A 20,136-nucleotide genomic window follows, 5' to 3' on the forward strand; every position below is an offset into this window, starting at 1 on the left:
AAGGCCTTGATAAAACCAGCAGTCTTTGTCATCTTCAGTGTATTTTGCCCGTGCTCTTTACAAGCATCCACATATTTCTGTATTTATATATATCTTGCAGCCAGGTACTCTTTGATTAAAACCATCTCTACCTTCCTATTTGTGAGGTTGAATAGCAAGGCAATTGAAGCATGAAGCCCTTATTTGATTAGGTTAAGAAAGTCAGGGTTTAATATCTTTTTACTTACCGCAGCCAGGAAAAACAGTGGTGATAGGTCCATGTTATAGCCCAGATGATAATGAACTGAAATCTTTCAGACAGGGAAACACAAGTAGAGTGATACTTGAGATAATGTTAACTACAAGTTGGTACAGATCCTTAATTCTCCAGAAGATTTTGAGAAGAAGATCCCCATGTGTTTAGGCTTAGCTTTAACTATCATTCTAGATTTGTGCTAATTTTCACTCCATAAAGGTCATAATCACCACCAGAGATTCCAAAATTTTAAGACCTGTTCAATCATGAAACCGGTCTGTAAAATTTCACATAGCTCATTAACGTGAACAGTTTTTTAAAAAGCTCAGAAAAGCATTTTTGCCTCAGAGTCTGTATTCCATAAGGACATCACAGGATTCCTGGAAGCAGACTGCAGGACCTGGCATCTCCTACAGTTTTTCTCAGGATTCAACACAAACACATTTGAGCTGGGCTACTTAAGAGTCCCCATCCTCTGTTCTCAAATGTGGCATAGGTGCTCTGGAGGCAGGTGGACAAACAAAACTGCTGTCTTTTGAACAGTTACGGTTTAATGGAAAATGAAGTATTTTCCTGTGGCTTTTGTATATTTTTAAGAACATTATCCAAGTTTACTGAGTGCACTAGAGCATTAAGGCATAGGAAACCCAGTGAAGTGAAACGTTAAGATGCTGCCAGACACTTGATGTCCCTTCCTGTTACAAAGTTCTCCAAGCATTCATATTTGCACCACAATGACTTACTTACATATTTGTATTTCTAAAGGAATTTGAGAACATGTGTTTTCTTATCTTGATATATAATGAGACATTATATAAGGACTGAACTGTGTTATTAAGAGCAAAGCCTGGATTGTGGTGGTCTGGTGGGAGTTATGTCTGTTTTCAGACTTTTCTCAAAAAGAAACTATACTTTCCTCATACCATTCCTCATACTGTTCCTACTATATCCTATTCTTCGTTTGTATGTCCAGCCTGCATCTGCTCCTGTAGCACAGATTCTGGTCTGCCCAAAAACTACTCTGTAGAGTGCAGGTGAAAAGAATGAACACTTGCTGCCATAAACTTAGTTATGTCCTTCCTCTATTTAGAATTCTTGTATTAAAGGAAAGAAAATAACTTAAAACTACTTTTCCTTAGCCTGGTACAAAGATTTACTACAGTAATCTTAAGCAAAACTTGAGCTAGCTTAGATTTTATTAAGTTTAGTCAGGAATAGTATTGATTGGGTGGCTGATACTAACTCTCAAACCTTGAAAGAAGATAAGAATACATAATTAGTCTTGATGTCTACAGAATAGTTGATGTTATGAGTCACACAATATCTTTGCTGAGTAAACACTTGTTCTAGGATACTGCTGAACCAGGATTTAAGCAAGTAGTTTTGTGAAGTCCATTGAAGCTAACAGGCTTACACTGGGGATGAACCTTACTGACTGATCAACTTTTCTACTTAAAGCATCTCTTCTCTTCTCTTCTCTTTTTTTTTTTTTTTGTGTGTGTGAAGTTTTCTTCATCAATAAAAAGCTGAGAGAATTTTGAGGTCCTTGTTTCCACTAAACTGCCTAGCATCCACCAGAGACCCTTGAAGCACTTACAGTTATGGGATCATAACATAGCCATAAAAGCAGGCAATCCAATCCCAGCCTAATAGTGAGGAAGTGTATTTGTTATTTCTGTCCATGTAGACTTTGTTCACTGAAGGAATCAAACATTTCAAATCTGAAAGAAACACAGTTTTTAAGTGTTTTCTATTAGCACTGAGATGAAGCAAAAAGAAACCATTAAATAAATCTCAGTTTCTTCAGTTAAAAACTGTTATCAAGTTCTAACTTAATGTGTAGTAGTTAACTGAACTACTGCTATGCTTTTTTTATCACCTCATATGGACGCTGGGAAAGCTTTGTGTATTTATATATATTATATATATATATACACACTAGTAATACACATTGCCAGCAGCATTTCTCTAATGGATTTAAAGCCTGAGCAATATCTCAGTGAGTTCACTAGGACTCTTTAAATGGATTTTTTTTCTTCCCCTCACTAGACTCTAGGTTAGGCCTGCTTTTCGGTAGAGCTCCTAAAAGGAGCTTCACAGTCTCTACATATTCATTGTCAGTGAGTCAAAATGTAAAAATATTCTAATAAAATTCAGAAAGGAAGAACTTTCCTGTCTAATGCCTGAACTTTCATAGTATTCTTCCACTTTTTTGTTACTGCTTCATTTTTACTTCTCTTAGTCAGATAACCTGCATAAGAAAAATGAATGGAAACCCATTTGTTGCCTATCATGTAGGAAATTTTCATAGTCTTGCCGTAGTCTCTTGCCGATGTCTCTTTTTTCATTCAAAAGCACTGATGAGTGAAGGGAAGTTAGCTGTGATCGTGTGTTTTGCTGGTCTTCCCATGGCAATGGGGCAAGATGACTAGACAGTTCATTATCTTAAACTTCCTGATCCAGCTGTGTGCAGCCACTGCATAACCTCCTTTGCTAGATAAGAGCATATGAGAAAACAAGTGGCTGTAAGCTGAAGGCAGAAAAAAAAATCAAATTAGAATTTGGGTGCAAAGTATTAAACATTCAGGACAATAAAATGTTGTACAACATACCGAAAAAACCTGATACTGGAATCTCTAAGCAATGGGATATGTTCTCCAAGAAGATGTGCTTTAGTTGAACACAAATTACAGGGTTAAATAAGTAACTTTTAATGGCTTGTGCTACATGAGATATCAAACTACATCCTCTCATAATCACTGTCAACTTCAGGAAAGACCATTTCAGACTTTTCACTATTCAAAATTACTTTCTGTTCATAACCACATTCACAATCACTTTGCATCACAGCCTCTGTGCTTTTAATCTTCACTGGTCTTGGATACTTTTCTATGGTGTTTCTTGATATGGTGGCCTCCCTAGGTTTTTGAGATACTCCAGTCTGCTTTGCATCCTTTTTTGGTGCCCCTCAATTTCTCTTTAAGGGTTCTCTAAAACCTTCTGATTCTTTGCTCTCCTCCCTTTACATCTTGCTCCTGGCTAATCCTCTAAGATCATTTAATTTTATGCAAGATAAAATTAAGGGGGGGAGGAGGGTAGTTTGTTGTTCTCTTCTGCATAATTGTCAATTCAGCTCAATCCCCAGATCTCAGAATTTGTTAAGAAGCATTCATCTTGATCAGTTTGTCTATGTCTGTCTATTTTTTATCTTACCATCAGCAAAAGCTGACAGAGTCAAAACAGATCTCTTAATCTCATCTTTCTAACTTCATTCTATTTATTCCTGGGTTCACTGTTGCCAACATATTTCTTGTCAGCGAGCCCTACACTTGCAGTGATGCCCGAATTCAGCTAAAACCTGTGGGCCTGATCTCTCAAGCTCTTGATGATGACTCTGTGCTGAGTCAGTTGAAGACACAAAACCAGCAGGAAATCATGTTTTGTTTGTTTGGTTTTTTTCTCAAAGGATTAACTTTCTAGCTATTTAGCTTTCTGAAGCTGGTTCCAGCACCACCAGACATGCAGCAGGGCCAGTGAAGTTAGAATAAATTACTGTATGATTACATTACACCCCAGCAGTATTCTCCTGAAGGCTTAGCCTCCTCTTCCTGTGTTTTCACACCCATACTGAATTCAAACCATGAATTATTTGCTCCTTAATTATTTCTCTTGTGTCATTGCCTCGAACCTCCTTGTCTGGATTCATAATCCTCAGCTTTAGTAGCAGGAACAGCTTCTGGCTTTTCAGATGCCCAGTTCTCTGAAAGCCAGGCAAAAATGAAGCCAAGGCTTTTCCCATTTCCTTGATGGATGTCAGTTTCCTTTTCCAGGTACCCTTTAGCTGGCTCTACTATTGTACTCTGTGCCAGCCTTTACAACACCTTGAAAGCTCTGTGTATTCCTGTCTGTCAGTGTGATTCACACAGCACACCCCTTCATTACCAGTATTCCCTGGGACAGCTTGCTGTCTACTGACATCTCAGTAATCATCCACAGTCCATCTCAGTCACTTTGTATGAATGACAAAGTCTGCCCAGGCTACCAGAGCTTTTAACCATCTGCTTTAGACACCTTTCCTTTCAGACAGTTTGCCCCTGTTGCTTATCAATGCTTGTACAACCTAAGTACAATCTGTTTATTGTTGTCTTGCTTAACCTCTTGTCTTCTTGTTTAATGTTTTCTTCTAAGTGAGATCTCTTTAAGGCAGTGAGTCCTCCTTCATCAAAAAAGGGAGAAGCACCCATGGCATTATGGTCACTCCTGTAAATAATTATTTAATGAGTGATACTAAGCCAGAGATATATGTAGAAGCTAGAGAGCAATCCACTGTAGCTTGGCACAGCTTCAGTACATGCAGTACAGCAGTCAAACACAACACAGTTTTCACTTGCATGTGGCAATGTTACCACCCCCTCTGCAAGCAATAAAATCACTGCTTGCCTTCTCTTTTTCTCTGTTGCATTTTCCCCCCCCAGCTGGAAGATGATATTATAGCCACACCTGATTATATTGAAAGTATAAAAACCTTTGCTGCTCAACAGTCCCAAGATTGGATGGTTCTCGAGTTCTCCCAGCTTGGATTTATTGGTAAGTATTAAGACCTCAGCAGGATCAACTGGATTTGGAGCTGTGTAGATCAAAAAGGTCTGTCTTGGTTTGAAAAGACAGGTGTCTGCTAAGGAAGGCAGAAGCCTCCCTTGGAATGGCAGATGCCACCCCCCTTCCCTCTGAGTTATTATAATTTTGAAATCAAGGGGCTTTTAGGCAAAGATGTGGGAAATAGGAATAACAGTTCTTCACTATTATATATCTCTATGTGTATAACAAGGCAAACAAACAACAATAACTATGGCAGTAACAGCAAACAATCACAAACCCAGTCCCAGCCTCCTCGGCTGTCAGGCCCTTTCCCCTCGGGTGCAGTTCCGCTCGCAGCCGGCAGGGGCGCTGGCGGCTCCCGGTGAGCAGGGCAGGTGCGATGGTTCCCCCGCGGCTGCAGGGGGCGCTCTGGAGCGAGCTCGGGGAGCACGTGGCACTGGTGCCCTGGGGTCCCGGGAAGGGATGGGACAAAGGCTTCACAAACCCCTGGGCAGCCGATCCCGGTGTCCGGCCGGACCCTCGGGAACAGCAGGCTGGAATGGCAGGGACGAGCACAAATCCCGGGTGGCAGACAAGGTGTATCCAAACGGGGAACCCCCCGGAGGTCTGGGCAGGCAGGGTGAGCACGGCTACAACGTAGCGAAGGCTTGAAGCAAGGGCGGGGCAGGGTGGCCATGGCCCGGCTCCCAGCAGAGCAGGGAAGGTGGGCTTGGGATCCTGGGGTTTCTCCAGCAGAAGGAAAAGCGGCCGAAGAAAGCAGCTCCCCTCTCTGTCTGAACGCTGAGACCAACTGACCCCACACCCAGGTGAAACAAAAAGAGCCTCCAGCTCTTTTGTTTTTCTTAAGTACCCAGCCATTTGTTCCCCTAGCAACATGTATGGGGGAAAATTCCTTTAACAGAAAAAAACCAAAAAACCAGGAGAGCTCCTAAAACCCCAACAAGGTCTCATTCAGAATTACATCTCAAAGCATGGAAGGACTTGCATATCAAAACTTCCTCGGTTCTTCAGGAAACATCCCACTGAAAGTAGTTTACTTTTTGTTCTCTTTAAAACTGTCTTTTTAATACAGATTCTCTTCAGCATAGAATCTAGAGTTGGGTTCCCATAATGAGGAAATTGTTCCACCTCAGGGAACTATGTGCCCCTGTAATGTGTAGTTGTCTTTTCAAGAATTGAATTTGAGCAATCTATTAAAAAAAAAAATTGCTTCCTTTTCATTGTGGAGGAGACTATGCATCCCATATCATAGGGCTGGATGATCAGCAACTCTTCAAAGCCAGATTCTATGTGAAATTTTTCATTAAATATCATAATTACTTTTATGTGTGCAAGGCTGGTATGATACTTAAACGTTTATTTAAATAAATTACATTTAAACATAAAATTGGTGATTTTTGCATTGCAATCAAAATATAACTTCTTGTCTTGCTTTCAGGAAAATTGTTTAAATCAGAAGACTTGCCACTCATAGTGGAATTTTTTCTCATGTTCTATAAGGATAAGCCCATAGACTGGCTTATAGACCACCTGCTCTGGGTTAAAGTGTGCAATCCAGAAAAGGATTCAGTAAGTATAACTGTGAGTTTATGAACATAAGTAATATTCAAACACTCTCAGTGACAAAATTTATTTTCAAAAAGTGGAATATAAATCTCTGAAACTGGACTTACTTTGGACTGACCAGAGTTTCTGCTCCTTCTTGGGTTTTAGGGTTCAGGAGTTTTAACTAGTGTAGCCAGTTCCTGCTCCAGGATTTGCATGTGTTACTTTTGTGTTGATAAAGGAGCAAGAAGAGACAGGAGTTGTGCAGAGCAGGAGATTAAGGGGAGCGGAACAAGCAAGCTTCAAGTTTTACCCTGTAGCATAAGTGACTTCTGGGGATAGCAGAAGGTCCCTGGTTTTAGACTTAGTAATGCACTGCAGAGTCTCTATACCCACTTCATACAGATAGGAGCAAGCTTTTAAATCCTGCTGTGTGGGTTAGGCCAGCTCATAGGAGTTAGAGTGAGCCTCAAGGAACTAATGTACATTCTTGCCTGCCTGTGAAAACAGATTAAAAACGAGATGTTATTATGTTGACATCACCCATTCCAGATCTAACATGTGCCAACTTACATCTGATAGATGAATATTTTACTTTTATTTTTTAAATGGCTGTTCCAGCTTCTAAGACCTGATTCCTACCTAAAATGAAGCTGTGTTCCTGAAAGTCAAGCAGGCAGCTAATGGAAGTCTGCTCTGACCAAGCCAAAGCAGAGTGGTGTCCACAAGTTTCGACTGAGTTTCACTTCTGCATTTGCAATTTCAATTGCTGTGGGTAGTGAAAACCTACTTGGACAAGTCAGTCTCACATGGCCCTTGGGTGGGAATGACCAGTGGCATGACCCGCTGGGACTATTAATGAGAATACAGAAAATGGAGAATGGGAGAAGGCTGGGGATCCCAGCTGCTGTACCTTCTCTGTTTGAGAGGTTAAACCAGTGAACTTTCCGATAGGGACCAGAGAAAGCAAGCTGACAACTCCTCACCCTTTCTCCTTTCCAACCAACTAAGAGTGCCAAAAAGTGATGACACATTGTGCTTCATGGGAGGGTCAGCAGGACACTTGTTTGTGGTCTCTGTGTGCCATGCTGTGGTTATGGATGTTTGGCATGCGTTTATGTAGAATCATAGAATTGTTTGGGTTGGAAAAGATCTTAAAGATCATCTCGTTCCTATCCCCTGCCATGGGCAGGGACACCTTCCACTAGACCAGGTTATTCAGAGCCCCATCCAACCTGGCCTTGAACATCTCCAGGGGTGGGGCATCCACAGCTTCTCTGGGCAACCTGGTTTTGTGCCTCACCATCCTCACAGGAAAGAACTTCCTCCTAATAGCTAATCTAAGCCTACTTTCTTTTAGCTGGAATCCATTGCTTCCTGTCCTGTTAATCCAGGCTCTTGTAAAAAGCCTCTCTCTGTCTTCCTTGCAAGATCCCTTCAGGTACTGGAAGGCTGTGATTCCCAAAGCCTTCTCTTTTCCAGGCTGAACAATCTCAATTCTCTCAGCCTTTCCTCATAGGAGAGGTACTCCAGCCCTCTGATCACCTTGGTGGCCTCCTCTGGATTCAGCGAGACAGGTCCATGACCTTCCTGTGCTGGACCCCCAGAGCTGGATGCAGCACTGCAGGTGGGGTCTCACCAGAGAAAAGCAGAGAGGCAGAATCCCCTCCCTCCCCTGCTGCCCACAGGGCTTTTGGATGAGGACATGTTTGGCTTTCTGGCCTGAGTGCTCACGGCTGGGTCATGTCCAGCCTCTCCTCCACCAGCACCCCCAAGTCCTTTTGGGTAGGACTGCTCTCCATGTGCTCATCTTCCAGCCTGGATTGATACTGGAGGTTGCTCTGACCCAGGTGCAGCACCTTGCACTTGGACTTGTTAAACCTCATGAGATTCCCATGGGCCCATTTCTCAACCTTGTCCAAGTTTTCAGCCTGGACTGACTATTAACATACCAACAAGGTTCAGCTACATCTGCTCACTAAGATGTTGCAGAAGACAGTTTGTGATGATCAGAGCCATCAGATCTCTGCATGGTTCAGAAACTTTGTGATGTTTACCTCCTGTGAACCATCATCCATTTCTGGGGTCCCCAGTACAAAAAAAAGTCAAGGACTTGTTAGAGCAGGTGCAGAGGCCACAAAAATGATCAGAGGGCTGGAGACAGGCTGAAAGAGTCAGAGCTCTTCATGAAGATTGAAGAAGAGAAGGCTCCAGGGGAGACTGTATAGCACCTTCCAGTACCTAAAGGGGGCTTATAGGAAAGAGGGAGAAAGTCTTTTTATGTGTTGTGACAATACAAGGGGCTACAGTCCTAAACTGAAAGAGGGTATGTTTAGATGGGGTATAAGGAAAACATTCTTTATGGCTAGGGTGGTGAGTCACTGGCACAGGTTGCCCAGGAAAGGTGTAGATGCTGCATCCAGTGTTCCTGACCAGGCTGGATGGGGCTCTGAGCAACCTGGTCTAGTGGACGGAGTCCCTGTCCACGGCAGGGGGGGTCAGAACGAGATGATCTTTACAGGCGTCTTTGAACCCAACCATTCCATGTTTCTGTGATCATATCCAGTGGCCTGTGTCTATCACCGTGCAGTGGGAACTACAGGCTGCAAGGGTGGAAGCCTTGGACTCAACAAGCAGCCTTATCTCAACTTCTGCAGAAATGACCACGCCAGCCCCATGCCACCGATTATTCTCAGCTGCTGCCAGCACTACTTTTGGTAGTGCTGCCATAGCATAAAACAAGAGATTCTAGAGCCTGTATTATTACAGGGATGAATTGCAAACCCTGTCAGTAGAAAGATCACAAATTTATTTTCTCAAAATGATTTCTTCTTTACTGAAGTATAGTGTGCCTTTCAGAGAAACAGCTGCCAGTAAATCCATTTGCACACAATATATTGTGGTTTTACATTGTTTTGCTGAACATCTGCTGTGGACAAAAATAAAAATACTTACGTTTTTTTATAGCTTTCCAGGGCATTTTGAACTTTTAATTAGTACTCCTGTGGAAACCATAAATCCCTCATGAGTTTTGGTGGTTTTAAGCCAGCTGAGTGAAGACTTAATCACTTCTAGCTTTAGAAGGCATTAATATAGTTAATGTAACATTTTTCTTTTATAGAACTGAAAGCACTTGATGGAAGAGGTAAGCACATTATCCTCTCAAATTTTAAGGTATGAGATCTGGGATACAGAAAAGTTAAATGTTCTTCCAAACTCATATAATAATTCTGTGGCAGCACCAAGAGTACAACCCAGAGAGTCTCATTTTAGTTCTTTGCTTTGTTCCTTGCCATTATGCTTCATTGCTGCATTAATTACTGTGGCATGTTTGTGTCATTGTATCAAACTACGATGCACTATAGAGACAAAGAAAATAATTACATTTAAAGAAGTAGTTTGCTATCATTCAAAGATCAAGAAACTCCAAAATTATATTACAGTTATTTAATTCCTTGGTATATGTTATGTCCCAGGTGTAGTAAACTGGAAAATTGTGGTTGAAATACAGTATTTAAGGGCTTTATCTAATTATGTGATAAAAGATCCATAACTTATAGTACATTAAAAGCCTTGCAAACACAACAGAAAGAGGCAGAATTATGACGGTTGAAATGTAACCAGAATCTATCTTAAGAAGGTCAGTTTTGGTCAAAATAGTTTAATTAGAATGATATGGAAAGGCTAAGAGTTGAAATAAAGTTTGCCAGAAACAGCTAAGAAATCAATCAGTTTCAGATTTGAGTCCATTTTTGTCACTCTGAGATGAGATTCATCGCATACTGTGCAGAAATCCCTGAATTACTGGTGGTTGAGCCTTCAAATCTATGTAACAGCATGAGTGGAATTACGAGTTTTGGTCTAGCAACAGTGTATGTGACATAAGGTGACTGTTAATTTAAGGATTACTCATTTAAATATGGATAAAAAATCTGGACCCATACCCTCAACTACATAATGAAATTGTCTTATGGAACATAGTTTGTCTCTCCTTGATTTAAATAATCCTTCACTCCCTTTTACTTTCTTTCCAGACACACTGTGAAAAGGAGAAGTCAAAGTTACGTATCCGTGCTAAACCATCTCTCTTTCAGCATATGGGAGTTTATTCATCATTGGCTGGGAAGATACAGAATTTGAAAGTAAGAATAAGAAATTAATGCTGTATTAAATTACATGCTTGTGTTCTGACTTTTCTCAAAGGAGTTTCAAGGACCACATCTTTGGCATTAGATGGCATTTCCATATCCAAATATGTTGTTTTACAGATTTGGTAGAGAATATTGATCTGGCATCTAAGCTGCAGATGGGGCACACTGCTCCTCCACAAACACCTTTGAATCTCTCATCTGAACAGGAGCATTTCATGGCATATAGGAACCCTCCTCACAACACAAGGTTTCAGATGCTCTGCTCCATGATGGTTTGTTTTGGCTGAGCAGGTCGCATTCCCAATATGAGGGACAATTAGGAAAGAAGGTATATTGGTGGGACAAAGGTGTGCCTAATGTGATGGCCACAGATTTTTAGGGAGAGTTTGCGGGGCAAACCACATATCTGATAAGGACAAGAGAAATGATGAACCAGACTTCAGGAATCTCCTGATGGTGCCATCTAGACTAGTGACAAGATTTCTCAATTGGATCAGGCTAGAGATTGACGTAGCCTTTAGCAGAGCCCAGGAATCACATGTTCTGGCAGAAGGCATCCTAGACAACTATGAAATAGCCTCCTGTGAAGATTTTTATTTTTACATCTTGGCAGTTAAGAAACAATCAGTACACCTCTGTCTACAAATTGTAACATTGAGTCCCAGTGATTACACTGGAATTAATATTCTATATCTATTAAAAATAGATTGTATATTTTTTGACACTGAGGTGATTATTTTCTGGAATAGCTTCCTATAGTAATTATAGATATCAATGCACTTTTTTTCCATTGTATGAGTGAAATTATATTTCTTTATATCAACAGGATAAACATTTTAGAAAAAATCTGCTACTTAAAGCACATAATAATCCACCTGCAAAACTGGATACAAGCCTAAGAATATACCACCAATATACCTTGGAAAAAGTTTATAAAGGACAAGACTGTTTTTGGGCTTCAGCTCCAGTGGCAGGTGACTACATCAGGTTCACATTTTTAAATCCACTAGAAGTTGAAAAGTAAGTATTACATGGTATGGAACATGGAAGCCTACATATATCCACTTTGGAAATGCTTGAGTCTGTTCGAAATTATCAGTGCTCAACTGTTTTCATAAACCCTTTTACTGACAAAAAATCCATTATTTGCTATTTATCTTATCTTCCTTTTGAACTCCCCTCCTGAAAATACATTTCTTCCTTGGTAATCAGAGAGCTTCTTAATTTTTTTCCTTTGATTTCTTCAGGTAAATATTTTACACTCTCTGATGATAATTCTCAAAGGAATTTAACTGATTAATTTCATCAATGGAGTCAATGAAAGCTTTATTTGTGTAGTTGCCAACAGGAAGGCTGTTTGCATGATGTCAAGTCTGTATCTCCACCTAGTGAGCTGCAGTGAATGACAGTTGTTACAATAAACACTGGTGTTCTGTATTAATCAACTAGTTTATGCTTTATGAAACTTGGGTAGCCTGTAGTTTTGCATGTTCCTGTTACTGGGAAGCTGCTATGGATGAAGCTAACTTACAAATGGTATTGTCTAATGGCTGGTCCCAGCCCTGTCACATTGCTAGTCTGTGAAAATGTATGGTTAATCCTATAATATTTGGTGGTTTTAGGCCTTGAATATTTGATATCAGAGGAGAGAGTTTGATGCTTGAAATTCTCTTAGTTCTTTTTGGATCTAAACCCCTAAGAACTATTAATGCCAGAAATTTAAAACCAAACAGGGATTTTTATTCTTAAATGGTTTTGACTGGATTCTTGTTTTGCCAATGCTCTTGCTTATTGGCTATAAAGGAAATTGTTTGGAAGCACCTGAGTTGACCAGTATTGATAAAAAAGGGGAATTCTCCTGGCATGTAGTATATGGCTTAGTAGAAACAGAAATTTTTGCTGCCATTCACCTTCCAGAAGCCCATTCCACTTCAGTCTGACAATTATAGGAACAGATGAGAGGGCAGATCTTCCTTAGCTATTTAAACATGGGAAGGTAATTTATTTGGAACTTGAGCACTAAAAAAGGGGAACACTTGCATTTGTGGTTCCAGAGAAAGATGATTTAAATATTTGTTCTGTTTAAAATAAAAAGACTCTATTATGGTTTGGTTTACAGTTTGAAGGCCTATTTCTGTTCTCTATAGTCCAAAAATATGTAAAGAAAATGTATCTGAAACTTTCCTTCAAAACTGGAAAGAATTACTTCCCTAGAACTCTTCTAACGTATAAAATACCTGCAATAATACACCTTTATCATCAGGTACTTGTTCAGAAGTGGAAACATGGAGCACCCTGGTGATAAACTGTTTAACACTACTGTGGAAGTGTTGCCAGCTGATGTAAGTCTTTCATTTCCAACCGTATTTCATTTTCAGAATTATATTCAGCATAAAATGTCATACCCTAGAAAATACTTCTTGAAATTTTATTGCTTTATTTTTCACAGGAAATGCTAATAAAAGAATTGGTTGATAATGGAAGTAAATTAAACTACCCAGCAACCAAAGACGGGTATCTAAAAATAGGTAAATTGTTTATTGTGACTTCAAAACCAGAAATTTTGTTCCTACATATAAAGTGTTTCTGCCCTTAAGGATTTCATTAACTCTGTGATAAATTCAACATTCCAAGGTGAACTAGTAAGGAAAAGAAACCCTTTGCATTACTGCGTAGTATATGGTGTTTGCCAGTGACTCTCCTATTTTGGTTTAAGTATGACCAGTGGCAAAAGCCAAGACATCTAATTAGAAGGAAAACTAATTACAGTCTCTGTAAAAGGTTTTCCTGGCAAGATTTTGGTAGCTGGGGTGGAGGGCTGGGGGTGGTGGGGGAACTACAGGTGTGGCTTCTGTGAGAAGCTGCCAGAAGCTTCCCCTTATGTCCAGTGGAGCCAGTGGCAGCCAGCTCCAGGATGGACCTACATCTGCCCAAGGCTGAATCCATCAGCGACGGGAGTAGTGCCTTGCGGGATAAAATATTTTATAAAGGGGGCGTAAAACCTCTGTGTAACAGCAATTGAAGCTGGAGAGAGGAGGGAGAATACATGAGAGAAAAAAACTCTGCAGACACCAAGGTCAGTGAAGAAGGAGGGGGAAGATGCCATGCTGACTCCCCTGAGGAGGAAGGAGCAACAGAGACAATATATGATGAACTGACCACGATCCCCATTCCCTGCCCCCCTGCACCCCTGGGGGTAAGGAGGTAGAGAAAATCAAGAGTAAAGTTTAGCCCAAGAAGAAGGAAGGGTTGGGGAAAGGTGTTCTTAGATTTGGTTTTATTTCTCATTACCCTACTCTTACAAATAAATTTTTTTTTTTTTTCCCAAGTCAAGTCTGGCTTGCCCATGACAGTAATTTGTGACTGATTGATCTCTCCTTGTCCTTACTTCAACCCATGAGTCTTTTTCAAAAGACTTTTTTTTCCTTAATATATTCCTGGATCTAATTTATAGTTCGTAATATAAAGCTTTTCACAAGTTTGCTTGGAAGTATATTTCATTCTAATAAATGTTCGTATGGGTCTTGTGGGTTTTTTTTATTTAGGGGCTTTTGAAAATGGCATTGCAGAAGGCAGCATTAATCGGTCAGTAGGAAGAATACAGGCTATTCGTTTATCAGTCAGTTCTGATTCTCCAGTCTGGGCAATACTGAGTGAGGTAAGCATGTCAATAAAAGCATTTTTATTATTCATTATGAAATGAGTTTTGGTTTTTCCAATCATATAGTATTGTTAATCATTAATTTTATTTAATTTTGAATGGAATTTTGTGTGGAAAAACTCACACAAGTGAAGAATTATATTAATTCTTTTCAGGAGATAAATTTACTTCATTGAAAGTGCTGGAAATGCTCAAATGGGATGATTCTCCAGTTTTGCAGTGCTGTAACTGTAGTTGCTAGGACTTGGATTTTGACAAACAAAGCTTTTTTTCAGTCACCATCTTGGATATTAATTACATTATGTCAACATTTTCAGATGAACCTGTGATTTTTTAATTCTTCCAAGTTTTTCCCAAGTGTTTGAATGTCTATAAGTCCGTAAATAGAAAATACTTAGCAGAAGTCACTAAAGAGAATTACTACATCCTTAAACCCTAGCCATAGCTCGAAGATGGGAAAAAACTAATGTCTTAGGCAAAGCTCCTGCAAGATTTTAGAAAATAACAGATTTTGGTTTTTTCCAGGTACTTATCAAGACATCTGAAAACTGAAAAAAATACATTTTTGATGTGTTACTTGTTATGTATTGTTTGAAAACAAGGCTGACTGCAACAGAAAAAAAAAGGACTGGGTCAAAGGATCAATTCCAAACCCATTTAATTATTAATACTCTGTATTAGGAAAGAGTAGAGATAACTCTTACGTCTTTATATGAAAAGGTATATGAAAAGAATGTTAGTAGTTTCTAGAAAATGTTCGTGAGTAATATGTCATATAAAAATCTCACCTTAGCTTGGCAACATTAAATAGATATTATTATAAACAATTGAAAAGGCATTACAGCCTGCCTCAGGGACTAAAGCATAAAGGTATAAAAAGTTTCACCAGAAATAAAAATACAGACATTTTTGAAAAATATTAAGGATGTGATATTCAACTCCATTAAAAACTCTGGTCGATTTTGTAGGGAAATCAGAACTGAAGGAAAAGTTGTCAATGTTCATTACAAGGATTTAAAGTACTTCATAGGAACAACTTAATGTAATGAAAATTGATCTCAAACTTAATATAAGTGTGTTTCACCCTTAATGTAGCATAAGTTATGTTAAATATTTTTTTAAATGAGAAGTGCCTACAAATTACCATTTGAATAACTTGAAACTTAAACAGGTATTGTTTGGAAGATTGTAAAACTTCTCAGTGAATTGTGCATTGAATTAATAACAGGAAATAAGGGTATTATGTGTAACTATATTTTTGTAGAAAGAAAATCTATTTAAATAAAATTTTGGATCCTACAATTAGATAATCAGTGTGTACTGATATTTCAATCCTTGTCATAAGTCAAAATTCAACATAAATTTGAAAATAAAAAGTAAACCACAGTAGTGTCATTTGAAAAGTTTTTGGGAAATGACAATCCACCCTGGACATCTACCTGTTAATGTGCAGAATTCCGGTATCACTTCCTTAGCACTTGAAGCATGACTGCACCCTCATTCCCCTGCACAGGCATTGCATCCTGACAGCAGGAAATAAGCTGCAATGTGTGGATTTGTATTGAATGGGTTACATTAACGCAGAGTTGTATTCTTAATGCCACATTTAGAATGAGATGGAATTGATTTTTTTACATTAAAACAGTTCAGAAGAGTGTTTTTTTAAAAAACAACCTCTAGTAATATTTTGATAATATTGCTTAGAGGATTATAGTTTATTTATTTTACTGTATTTATTTAGACTTTTATGTACAGGATTGTTTATGTACTGTGGTGCTATATATATGTGCATGTAGATATATATACATACATATATTGGACCAAATATTGCAGCCTTCATTAGGTTAGGAGTTTAATGCCAGTTAAGAATTAGTGCAGTAATACAGCATGCTTAGAGGTATGCTGTGGGACACCTTTATCCCTCAGCATTTACAGTGAAAACAAAAAATCTTATTTTGCCATTGCTTTCACTGCAGCTGATTCACTGTTGGGCGTAGTGTCTGCATTCAGGGTGCCTTGCATTCACTTGTTACAGGGCAGTGTCACTAAGGAGGAAATTCCAGAGCAATTATTTAATACAGTGAAAACATAGAACATACTAAAGTAATAGATTTTGCTACCAAAACATCTTATTTTCACAGTGAAATGAGATTTCACTCTAGTTGAAGCGTACTTTCAAGAAGCTCATCAGAATACCTGAAATTGTATTAGGAAATGACTGGACTTAAAAAGATATATTTTTAAATGTCATTTTTCATTCTGTGCTGCCAGCTTGGTGCTTCATTAATTGTTTCAGTTTTTATATATTTTACATAACCGTTGAAATCACAGAATACCCTTCCCATCACTCTGATGTAAATGAGGTTTTAGTTGATGTTGTAAATTGTTGGGGAAGATGGAACAGGAAAACCTTGGAAATATGATTGCCTGACAAAAGATTTTGGGAATATGAAAACTACAGGCAACATCGAAATGAAAGCCACTTTTGAAATACCAGGTCTTAGTTACTGAACAACTAGAAAACAATGGTATGGCCACTGAAGTAATCCCCTCTTGATGAAACAATACCCTCTGCTTGCAAACAGGTCCAAGGGTCAGAGCAGACCCTACTAGCTCAGCAGAAGGGGTCCAAAGAGTAGTTTTTAGAAGTTAAGATGTAACACTCTATGGTAATATAAGAACTCTTATAGGCTGTATGTAAATGCTATAGGATTTGTATCTTGTATTAGATTGGTTAGTGACAATTAGAATATTCAGTACAGAAGATGATTTATTGTATTGTAACCAGGACTTCAGACATTCTGATTCTGATTCTCACTTCTCTATTCCTCTCTTCCACTTCTACTCTTACTTCCACTCTTGCTCTTACACCCTCTCTCTCTCTCTCACCTGCTTACTCTCTTGGGCCTGCTCAGAGCTGAGTCTAGCAGCTCTGAGCAGTGCCCCAATACCCACGCCCTTTACAATAAACCGACTGTGTCCCAAGACCTGCCTATAGAGATCTCCATCCGTCTCCGTCCCGACCGAACCCGCCCGTAACTTACAGTAAATAATCAATGCTTCACAAGAACCATTAATTCTTCCCTGTGCTTTTGCAAGCGCAGAGGTTTTCTGCACAGTCTGCAGAACCACAACTCCACTATAAAGCCAGAGGAACCTCCTAAGAGGAATTTTGTATCTGGATTTTCACTGATGAAACAATAGCTGAAAAGTGAGTATTCCAGCCCCAGGAAGTTTACATCAAGGGAGTGCAGTGGAAGAATACCTCAGCAATAGCACTTCTGTGTTATTGGCAACAACCACCGCTGGCGAGTGAATTACCTGGGTTTGTTCACAAGGAGTGGTTATGAACACGCAGCTTCCTTTCCACCCTGCAAGCAAGATCTTACCTGTGGTTTTCCATGTAATAATCCTATGCACTGAACCTTCACACACTACAGTTCCAAGACCAGATCAAAGGCTGAATAGAGGCCTTCCCATAGGAAGGCTTCCGTTCAGGTCCAGGGAATAAGGAACTTCCTCTAACTTTACAGGTGACTGGTTTTGAAGTCTAGGCATTGTGATTGTAACTTACAAAACCAAAGATGGTAAACTCTAAGTTAAAAAAATAACTCCAAAAAGAGTTTCAGATTCTCAACCAGATCACCAGGCTCACTGAATGGGAAATTTTACTTCAGTACTTTCATGTGGTTTAAAACATAAGTCTCAAAAATAAGATCTACCTCATGCTCATTGTACATGTACTTAATCAGTTTAAATGTCTGTGTGGTAAGAAAGCACAAGTTCCAATCTAGTTCTGTTACCAAAATCCTCTGAAAACATTGGGAAAAATAAGACTCCCTCAACACTTTTATTGTCTTTTTATTGTTAGGGAGTAAGGCATTACTTTATTCTTGGCCAAGAGGTGTGTGCAGCTGACAGTTTCAGCCTCTGTGCTGGCACAGATACAAAACTTTTTCACTTATTTATACATTTTTAGTAAAGAAAGGAATTTGATGCCCAAAAGATAGACTGGAAATAGTCTATGTCTGTATCTCTATAGAGCAGGTATTTGTTTATTGCAGTGCTGGTGGTGAGGGGGATTTTTCCTCCTAACTCGCTCCCCCTTGTCAAGTGCTGTGGTATATTTATACAGTAAATTTTGCTTAATGTTGCTATGTCATTACAGCATCATCACATACGTGCTGGAACTAATTTACATAGCATGATCTCATGGTTATTAGATAATTCTTTGTACTGTGTGTGCACTTCCCCAGTTCGGCGGTCTTGGGGGTCTTTGATGAAGGCTTCTAAAGTCTTCTTTGCACTTGAACTTTTCAACTTCATTTTCGGGGTATGTGCAGTTACGATGCTCTTCGGTCCGTCCGGTCTTAACCGGCCTAAATTCTTTGTTTTGTGGCTAATTGGCTTTGGCTTGCCAATTTCTCATTAGTACTACACTTATCTATCTCTAAAACTGTACACATGGTAAGTTTGTTGGTTTTTTTTTTTTTCTCTTTTCCTCCATTCTGCATATAAGCAACTAGTTAACTATATACTAGCCATTGCATTGTATAAAAAGTTATTAAACTAGATGATATGGGCATCAAAAGTTATGATTCAGGCTATATAAGCATCAGATTATAGGTATAGAAGTTATGATTCAGGCTACATAAGTAAAAGCTATGATTCAGGCTATATAAGTAGAGAAGGCTATGCTTCAGGTTATACTGATAAAAAGTCATGATTTAGGTTATGTTGATGTTAAGGTTACATAGATATCTTATAACCTGAGCTATATAGGCACTTTGTTATTTTGACCTAAGTTATATAGACATCAAATCCCTCCTTTTCTTTACTCCTTTGTAAATTCTTTCACAAGTTATATTGTGGTCTCTGCGTGCATTCCTTGAAAATATGTTCTTTTTTCTATTTTGTGCCTTAACTGGTAACTTTTCCAGTCATCATAAGAAATTGTAGTCTGTTTGCAATACCACAGGAAACATTGACTGAATACACAGGTACAAAGAACGATTATTCCTAAAAGCATGAATAAGTGTTTTAGCAAATTGAAATTTGGGAGCCAAGACGTAAGTGATTCCCACAAGTGGGTTGTCTATGAAGTGTCATCTTTTGTTACTTCATGGAGTACCCTGGCATGTTGCCAGATTGTGTGTATATCTGTTGCTATTTGCCCTGATTGATCTACATACGTACAACAACTGGTATTTACTAGGGTACAAATTAATGCTCATTGGTTCCACGTTACATAATTCTCTTAATTAATTAGTATTCTACCCTCTATTGATTTCTTGCTCTTCATGCTAATTTGGTCCACATCCTTTAGTCCTTTTATCATCTTTTTCTCAGATGGGGAGTCCCCAACTTTCCAGGTGTTAATCCCCTCTCTATCTTCTGGTTACTTCAATATCCTTGAAAGGCCACAAATTTAAGATCCCAGTTGTCCAATCTTTAGTTCCCTTTGGCTCTTTATTGAAGCTTGTCAGGTTAGTTTTAACAAACTTAAGATTTCACTGATTTAAGGATCACAGTAGAGTCTGTGAAGAAAACCAGTGCTGGCTAAAAGCAGGCATTGCTTACAATTAATTAAAATAACTAATTAAAAATTAGTTAAGAACATACGACTTTCAACAGTTTAATATTAATAATGTTTTATTCAACCCATTTTGATTTTCACTGGAGCACGGTTATTCATTTCTTTGAATGATGTCTCCATTCTCGTCTTAAATCTTTTGAGGGACTTTTGAAAGAGGCAAGCCAACACTCGTCTTCAGTACAAATGGCAGATATGAACTTGGCTTTAATAATTTATTTAAAATGTTTTTATTTCGCTCTGCTTCTCGGTACGTATATTGGAGCGTCAGGGTGAGTGTCCAGCTGTAACAAAGTGTTTCGTTAATTTGAGGCTACAGGTGTTGGAAAATTCTTTTTCCGGTCCGATCCCT

General features: G+C 39.0%; 1 protein-coding gene across 2 annotated transcripts in view; it reads left to right on the forward strand.

The window, feature by feature from the left end:
• The window catches only part of MGAT4D (MGAT4 family member D), a 37,404-nt gene extending 21,906 nt beyond the window's left edge, over nucleotides 1-15,498 (forward strand). Inside the window, exons 8-15 of one of the 2 annotated variants that reach the window (XM_042051951.1) lie at nucleotides 4,711-4,822; nucleotides 6,273-6,403; nucleotides 10,414-10,521; nucleotides 11,357-11,550; nucleotides 12,794-12,872; nucleotides 12,980-13,058; nucleotides 14,076-14,188; nucleotides 14,347-14,710. In XM_042051951.1, coding sequence (XP_041907885.1) covers nucleotides 4,711-4,822; nucleotides 6,273-6,403; nucleotides 10,414-10,521; nucleotides 11,357-11,550; nucleotides 12,794-12,872; nucleotides 12,980-13,058; nucleotides 14,076-14,188; nucleotides 14,347-14,367 — 837 coding nt within the window. In that variant the 3' untranslated portion in view covers nucleotides 14,368-14,710. The other variant, XM_042051950.1, reaches the window with a different exon arrangement.
• The last annotated feature ends 4,638 nt before the right edge of the window (nucleotides 15,499-20,136 follow it).

The sequence above is a fragment of the Corvus kubaryi genome, unplaced genomic scaffold, assembly GCF_017639235.1.
Source record: "Corvus kubaryi isolate FWS band 111438036 unplaced genomic scaffold, C.kubaryi_AGA036_p1.0 77, whole genome shotgun sequence".
Lineage (NCBI taxonomy): Eukaryota > Metazoa > Chordata > Aves > Passeriformes > Corvidae > Corvus > Corvus kubaryi.